This window comes from Cannabis sativa, chromosome 1 (assembly GCF_029168945.1).
Source record: "Cannabis sativa cultivar Pink pepper isolate KNU-18-1 chromosome 1, ASM2916894v1, whole genome shotgun sequence".
NCBI classification, from domain to species: Eukaryota; Viridiplantae; Streptophyta; class Magnoliopsida; order Rosales; family Cannabaceae; genus Cannabis; species Cannabis sativa.
Genome location: NC_083601.1, coordinates 12,249,284 through 12,257,997, shown reverse-complemented (window position 1 = coordinate 12,257,997; position 8,714 = coordinate 12,249,284). Strand labels below are relative to the sequence as shown.

The 8,714-nt window shown below is 29.3% G+C and overlaps 1 protein-coding gene across 1 annotated transcript; it reads right to left on the bottom strand.

The window, feature by feature from the left end:
* Positions 1 to 4,363: 4,363 nt before the first annotated feature.
* On the bottom strand, positions 4,364 to 8,471 carry LOC115705614 (glucan endo-1,3-beta-glucosidase). Its single transcript, XM_030632998.2, has 4 exons — positions 7,842 to 8,471; positions 7,193 to 7,768; positions 4,799 to 5,087; positions 4,364 to 4,700 (listed from the first exon to the last, which is right to left on the bottom strand). The coding sequence occupies exons 1-4, from the start codon at positions 8,280 to 8,282 to the stop codon at positions 4,675 to 4,677; spliced, it is 1,332 nt and encodes a 443-aa protein (XP_030488858.2). The 5' UTR covers positions 8,283 to 8,471; the 3' UTR covers positions 4,364 to 4,674.
* Between the last annotated feature and the right edge of the window lie 243 nt (positions 8,472 to 8,714).

The following is an 8,714-nucleotide window of genomic DNA, read 5'->3' as shown; positions in this document are numbered from 1 at the left end:
CTTGTATAATCTTGTTTTGATTGTTGTAAGAGGAAAGAGTACGGATGAAACTATGAAGTTTTCTTCAAAGAATTTATTGTCCGAAAATTTCTTATTTCTGTAAAGTTGAATTGTTATAATGGGATACATTGTAATATTTTTGTTATTGGTTTGTTCGATATTTGCGCCATTTTTATGGCTTTGGCGCCTTACAAGGCTATAGCGCCTATTATATGGCTGGCCCCTAATTATTTAGGGTAGTTTGTTTATAATTTTCACGGCTTCTTGTATTGAAAATATAATAAAATGTTGGCACAATAAAATTACAAAATAAACAAGTTATGCACTAGACAAATTTTACTAGTTGGAATATAAGGGTTATTTAAGTTAAGGTATGATGTAAAGAAAATTTTAAAATGATATTTTAAAAATATTTTCAAGTGAAATAAGGTTTAAGGAGGATTAAGTTTAAACGATAATAGCTTTTAGCTATAGTTGGTTCATATTTTTAAGAATTATTAGCAAAAAAGGAAAATGGTGGAATTTAATATTCAGATTCTAATATTATTAGTTAAAATTAACCAAGTAATTTAAAGAATAATAAATACGAAGATATTGTAATAAAAGGAGGTATCTTGTCAAATGCAAATTTATTGTGTTCAGATATATTTGGGAAGTCAAATTTTATGGAATTCGGTTTGTAATCTATGTGGTATAGGAAGGTATCATTATAAATGTTTTTATGGTAACTTAAAAGGATACCATTTTTTGAAGTTTTACAAGTTGTCTTTTGGAAATTAAAATATGAATAATTATGTCATAATAGCTAAATTGGATTATTTTAAGTAATTTTAATTCAATATAGATTGATTTGATTATAATAAAATTTTACCATAAATAAATATGTATAAAAATTGCTCTTTTGGGATAAGTACAATAAAGGAATTTCTAATATTTTAGAAATGGGGACATTAATAATGAATTAATATAGTTGATTTTCTATTTTGGGTAGGATTATGGAATTAATGGCTCATTAATGCTTAATAATCAAGGTTATTTTGTTTCATTGTATTGAATTACACTAATCATTGATAATCAAGGTTATTGAAGTACATTATTCGTTACTTACTTTATTATTGCGATAATTTTCAAAGTAAACTTTTGATATCCTATGGATTGGAGCATTGCAGGATTTTTGTTATTACTAGATTACATATCAAAAATTTTAGGTTTTAGGGTCTTAGTAAGGGATAGTAATCCTAAGATGATGATGAAGTAAAATACAAAAGTTAAGTTGCTACTAGCCAAAGGGTCTCCCTTTGGCTAGTTATAGTATTTTATATGGGGATCTAGTTTTTCAATTTTGAGTTTTGAGTGTTTTGATCGGATTGATTATTTTCTAATAAAATTTTTTGGTTTTTTGATTTGTTTTCAGTTTATTCATATTCGTTAGCTTTGGTGACGACTATCAGCAATGGGGAGATGTATTTCAACAAGTTAGGAGCGTTGTTTGAAGATGTTATAGCTTTATTGTCTAAATTTCCGGGGGCAGTTTTGTCCCATGTGGCTCGCTCTGAGATCTTAGCGGCTCATGGCTTGGCAAAGCATGCTCTGCGGTTAGACGATGAGCTATCCCGGTTCGAGGAGGTTCCAGCGCCGGTGGCGGACGTGGGCGTCGTAAATTCATGAGTGATTCTAATCACTTTGTCAAAAAAAAAAAATAAAAAAAAGTACCATTTAAATGTGTTACATATAATATCATGTGCTCTTCTATTTTCAAATACATTTCTGTGTACGTTTCTTGTCCATATGCACACCGAAATTTAACATTATGCAGGTGGGAAAATGAAAACATGAGAATGAGAAGATAATGAAAATGAAAATAAGAATAAAAATGGTATGAAATAAAATTTAAAATACATATAAAAAATTAATAAAAAAAATTATTAAATTTTTTCTTATTATGCATTGGAATGCGCTTTTCTTCTATCTAAAAATGAAATAGTCATTCCAGCAAAATAACATAGTAAAAAGGTCATTCCAAATAAATGAATGGAACGAAAATTATTTCATTTCCATTTCATTCCATTTTATTACCTCCAATCAAACGCCACCTAAATTTTATATTTTACATACATATATGTAATAAATAGACAGAAAAACAAAGTACCATTTATTATTTTGATTCATTCTGAACTATGAAATAAAGGTAACAAAATCATTTATCACTTTGATAAAGTTATATACGAGAGCAAAAATTTAAATTTAAAGTAGTTTAGAGCATGTTTGGTATTGTTTTCTGTTTTTTGTTTTAAAAAATTGTTTTTAGAAATGAGAACAAAAAATAGTTTTTGAAGTTTTTAAACACAAGTCACGTTTGGCTAGTGATTTTTAAAAATAATATTGACCAAAAGTGAATTGGTTTTTAAAACAGAAAATAACATTTTGTTGTTTTCAAAATTCTTGTTTTTTGTAACTTTATTTTCTGAAAACTGTTTTTAAAAAACAAGGCCAAACAAGCCAAATTATTTTTAAAAAACAATTTTCTGTTTTAAAAAACAAAAAACAGTTTTTTAGTAATGATGCCAAACATGCACTTAGCTGCTAATATCTCTTATTTTTTTAAGAATATTATAAAAAGTATTTTCTAGAGGACTTTTAAAAGAATAAAAAATAAAATTAAAGATAAGCTTTTAATTACGAGGAGCTCTTCATTTTTACACTTCAAAATAGGTTTTTTTTATTATTATTTTATTTTTTATAGAATTCTACGCAGAAATCCCTATAGCAACTAATAAAATAATCTAAATCCCAACTGAAATTCGTATAGCAATCCACGTAAAAACCAACGGAGAAACTACCGGTACAACTCAAACTGTAAATTTAAAAAAAAAATTAAAAAAATAATATATAGAATAATTCTCATTATTATTATTATTATTATTATTATTATTATTATTATTATTATTATTATTATTATTATTATTATTATTTTGTTTGGGAGTACACTCAAAGTCATGGAAGAACTATAAGAACTCCACACCAAATCAAGATAAGGATTTCTTCCTATTATAATGAAATTTGTCGAGAAAGAAATAAAACTAAAAAAGGAGTTTCAACTGAGTGTACTAGTGAGCAAAGTAATGCAGAGGCAGACGTTCTTAGCTATAAACTATATGTGGACGCAGCGATATAAACTCCTCAAAATATGATTGGTTTTGGAGCGGTCATTTTCTCCTCAGACAAACAAATGAAGGCAGCCTTATCTAAACCACTACAAGGTAAATCATTCCAATTTAATAAGTATTATGCTTTTCTTATAGAAAAGACTGGGATAATACGTACATTTTTAAAATAATATAATAAATATCATTTTTGTCTATTTTTTAGTTTTTAGTTTATGTTTTAAATTTACTTATGAAGGTATAAAAGGATGTAATAATAACAAGTGTGGTTGCAACTTAAATAATTTTAACTAAATAATTCTAAGTGGATTTTATCTGGATAAACTTTAAAGAATTTTAATAGTTATGTTTTTTCAAAATAGATATATGATCTCCTTTAGTGTGGGGATTATTTAAATTTATACTATTATATTATCATGCTAAAAAGTTAGGTAAAGAGTCAAATCAAAAGGGTTTCCCTTTGGTTTTTGACTCTATTACAATTATATTCTAAAATTTTGAGTTTTAAAATTAAAAGTACTTATTGCTTTAACTATCTCATTTGCAGGTTTCTTTTCAGTTTTCCAGGCAGAAGCAGTTGCTTTACTAGTAGGTTTGCGTTGGGCTCAAGATGTGGGACTTCTCGTGGAGAGGGTTTTTTCTGATTCACTTTGTTTGGTCTTAGCTTTGGAGGGCCAGACAGTGTATTTAAATGAGCTGGGGTTATCTTTTTCCTGGGGTATCTCTTTCTCATGTTAGCTGCAACTTTAATGTTGAGGCTCATAGATTGGCTAAGCATGATAGACAATGAACTTTCTTGGAGGGAAGAAATCCCCTCTTTCTGTGTAACTTTTGTTACAGTTGTTATCTTAACTTTTATCGATTACAACAAAAAAAAAAAAAAAAAAAAAAAAAAAAAAAAAAAAAAAACCAACCATTGAGGAAGACACTTATTAATTTTGATACTTGTTACTTTATTTATTAAAATATAAATACGTTACATTATGTCTTTAATTATGTTCATATAATACGTTATATATATTTTGAAAATATAAGTATTTGGTAGCCTAATCTTAGATTTAACTAAGAAAGAAATTATCAATTTGACAAATGTGTGTTCATTTATCTAAAAATTAAATAATTAAATGTATAACTTATATAAATTGAAGATATTTTAATCATAATAATAAAATTTTATTAATTAAATTTGACAGTATGGATGGAAGGCAAGATGTCGTTTCTCAGCACTGAGATATCATTTCAATTGGCGCACAAGTAATTTACAACTTCAGTTATATCATACCATACCATTCTTTCATATATCGACCACATGACTCGATCGCCCACCCCAATATTATATCCGAAGACAAAAGGAAAATATTATAGTTGTAAATAGTGAATAATACAATTAATTATTAGTTAAAAGTTACAATAAGACATTCGGATTTCTATCAAAATTTCTTAATAATAATTTGAAATATTGAAAAGGTTCTGATCATCGATCATCTTCAACCACACAGCTCCTCCAATTTTAGACGTAGACACATGAACCGCGACCTGTACACATGTAATTAATATAGGACAATTAGCCGATGATGTTACCAATTAATTAAATCCAATGAAAAAGAAATATTGGATGAGGTTTAATTAATTACTTGGATTGGATGAAGTAATGAGTCCAGTCTTTGCAAAATCACAATTGTAGTCGTGGCGACCGTTGGTTTGGTAGAAAGAGTTCATGACGAAAGAGGCATGTGACCTAACATCATTGGGCTGAAAGCAGGAGCCACCTGGTTGAATGGGCTTACAGTCCACACCTGAGCTGCATACGTAATCAATATTGGCCTGCAATGCTTGACCGCTTGCTTCCAATTTTGGTACGCACCACTTCTTCCCAACTGCTCCACTGCCACTGCCACCTCCTCCTCCGCTACCGCCAGGACGCTATTAATTAAATAATAATACAAAACACACACTGTCAAAAATAATACCCCATGTGACAAAGGCAATCAAATATGACAAACTTTGCTTAGCTTGCTCACTACTCAAATTGTACGGATGAATAGCACTATCCCAGTCACACATGTCAGTTTATTTATTCAAGCAAAAATGTTTTTTTCCTAGAATTTTAAACAAAAAGTATTAATAAACACAATGGTTCCATTTAATTGCACTCCTACCAACTTATCTATTCTATCTCTCAAAATATTCATTAATTTTTTTTTTTTTTTTATAACACATTTTTACATCAAATCATAAATCAATTTCTTCAAGCCAAAAAATACCCTTTTAAATTTTAATATATTTTATTTAATTCAAATATATAACATTAATATATACACTCATTTTCATATAAAAATAATATTTAAAACTTAAAATAATTAATAAAATATATTTAAAACAATAAATAATATTCTTGTAAAGTATAAATAGTAAATTTTAAAAAAACTTTCAAATAAAAAAATAATTTAAAACATATGCTGTGATCTATTGTAAGTACTTTTTTTTTTTTTGAAAAAAAAAATTACTGAATGTTTGGATAAGAAAAAAGATGTTTTTTAGTTTAAAAATTAATTAGGAAGAATTAATATTTGTAGCTTCTCTTAAAAGAATTTTTTTTAAATAAACTATACAATTTTATTAATAACACTTAGCTAAAATAATAACCCAATATCTTATTCTCATATCATTTGGTTTAAAAACTTAAAATAAAATTAAATAAAAAATTGTAACATTACAATTAACCTTAAGAACACTTATATTATACTTAGTTTCATATATTGCATACATTTATTCAATCTTGTAATTTAAGCACTCAACTATTGTGCAAAATACGTAACTGTTCAGCAACCCATTAAGTGCAAAGAACTTGTTATTTTTAATTATTAACAACAATTTGATGGTAAACCAACGAAAAACAAAGAATAGCCAAAAACAAAACAAAACAATATGACACAGACAAGATTAAAACACTTAAAATTATGTCATAGTAAAAAAAATCGAATCGCAATAGCAAAACATAACCCGACCCAACAATGTTGCACCTATGCCTTAGAAAAGTCAACAACCTGGCCGGGAAAGAAAAAAGACAACCTCCTATAGCTATAAATTTAAAGACAAGAAACTCTAACTTTTTTTAATTTAGGTAACGTTTGATAATACTTTTTTAATTAGTTTTTTATTTTTAAATGTAAAAAATAAAAATATTTTTTAAAAATATATTTTATAAAACTGTTTTCACTTTTTTAATTTTTTAATGGAGAATCAAAATTTTGAAAACAAAAAAAAATCACTTTCAATATTATTATAAAATAATTTTTTTTAATCAATATTTTAGACTTCACCTATGGATCCAAATAAATCAAAAAATAAAAATAAAAATAAATTTTACACAACACACAATTAGAATTTTTTAAAAGATAAAAGACACCTTAATTGACGTTAAAGAATTTTTTAAAAGAAGTAAAATTTAACCAAACAAGACACCAAAAAAAATAAAAAAATCGACGGCCGGTCAGCTACATGTGGGGTAGATAATTTTCTATGAAGACAATGAGTAAGAACACTCACAGAAATCAAATTAAAAATATAGTACGAGATATTCTAAATTTTTATTCATTTTAAAAAATTTCTAAATTTATTGTTCATGTTTTACATTTATATAATAACATTCATTGCAAAATAGAAATATTTCAAAGTTTCTTCTTTCAGAAAATACGATTTAATTCTAAAAATTTTAGAGAATATTTTAAAAAACTGCCATTAAAACTTTCTTTTCAGCACTAAAATATTCTCAAATTCTAAAAATAATTTTTCAGAATATTTTAAATAAATGCCATCTAGAAAAACAGGAAAACAATTTAGAAAAAAAAAAAAAAATATTTGTGAAGAAAAACAATAGGGTAGAAAAAGAAAAAAGAAAATCAAATTTGTGAAGAAATGTAAGCCCTAAAAAAAATATACATGTTACGTGAATTATGAAAATATGAAAGATAATTGGATTCGAATAATAAATTAATGAGTAAGTATAGATAAAGTATTATTAGTACCTGTCCATTGCGCAAAATGCCAACATCATAAACGGGAGTAAAATCAGGCTGAAAAAGACCCCAATTGCGTTCACCAAGAGGACCAGGTTTAAGATTCTCATTAAACAAAGCAAACAGATAAGTCTCAAACTTTCGATTGGGCATCAAAGGTGTTCCTTTTCCTGAATTTATATGCTTAATAAGATTAGCATTGTAATCCCTCGCGTGCTCGATCGAACAAACCTCCCATTCACACGCCGATGACCAACCCGTCTCGCCGATTACCAGCTCAACATTTCCAAACCCAATAGCCTTCGCCGCTGTGTGTACGGCATCCATCTGGGCATCGAACATGTTCGTGTACGTGATGCCGGTTTTAGGGTCACGGATGCCACGGTTGGGCTTGAATAGAGAGTAGTTGGGCATTTTGGGATTGTAGCCGAAGTAGGGGTAAGGATTAACCATCAATGGTGAGTTAGTCTCTTGCAAGAACTTCAGCATTGGCACGAACACTGCTCTGTCGTAGCCTCGCCTGAATCGAGCTGAGCTTGGTGGCTCTGAGACTGAGAGTATTCCTAGAGAATGAGGAGATGTTACCTGTTGTAATCATAATTAGTAACTACATACACTCATTTATTGTTGCTTAATGAAACAGAAAGAAGAAGCTAACCTTAATATCTTTAATCCCTTCTTGAATAAGAGCGTGGTGGAGGCTTTTCATGGCTGGGACGAGGCCAGAAACTTGGAACTTATCACCCCAATGAAGAACCTCATTTCCAACCGCAATGTAATTGATTTTAGTTGCCGGATGAAACGGTTTTATGTTGGCCGAAACCCATCTCCGGGCTACCTTTGGGTCCTTTAACCCCACGATCTCACCGTTACCTACCGTTACGGTGACGGAGATCCCACTACCGGCAAAGGCACGGAGGATGTCGGGGTTAACGTCGAAGATCTTAACGCGGTCAATTACGGTCTGGGTCTTGAGAAAGTTCGCTACTTGAGCCGGTGACGGAAGGTTGTTGGCCAGAGTACCGTAGTTTACTCCGATGGACTCTCCGGCCGCCGTGAAGTAGAGGAGGAGAAAAGAAATTAATAGAGGAGCTGCCATGGGTTGTAAGGTTGGGGGTGAGATTTTTTTTTGGGAGAAATATGGAAAGTTAATAATGACTTGCTATTTTATAGTGGGAAGAAAGAGAAAAACAGGACAAGAAATTTAATGCGGTAAAGTCGTGTGGCATATGTTTATCTTTGCTCTGAGGCAAAAAAAAAAAATGCTGTTTATTTTGTTTTTCGTTTTTTCTTTTTTGGGCAGGATGGACAGATGTTTGGACTTATCCAAGGGCTTTATTTTCAAAGGGAAATTTGATTTTCTATACTTAGAAAATCAAAAAAAAATTTCCCTAAACCAAAAATTTAAAACTTAAAAAAACTATTCCTTTTTTTTTTAAAACCCCAAAAATACCCTCCTCACAATATTCTCTCTCTGCATCATCTCTCTCTCCCTCTATCTCACCCCAACCGCCCACCCTCACCCGAACCA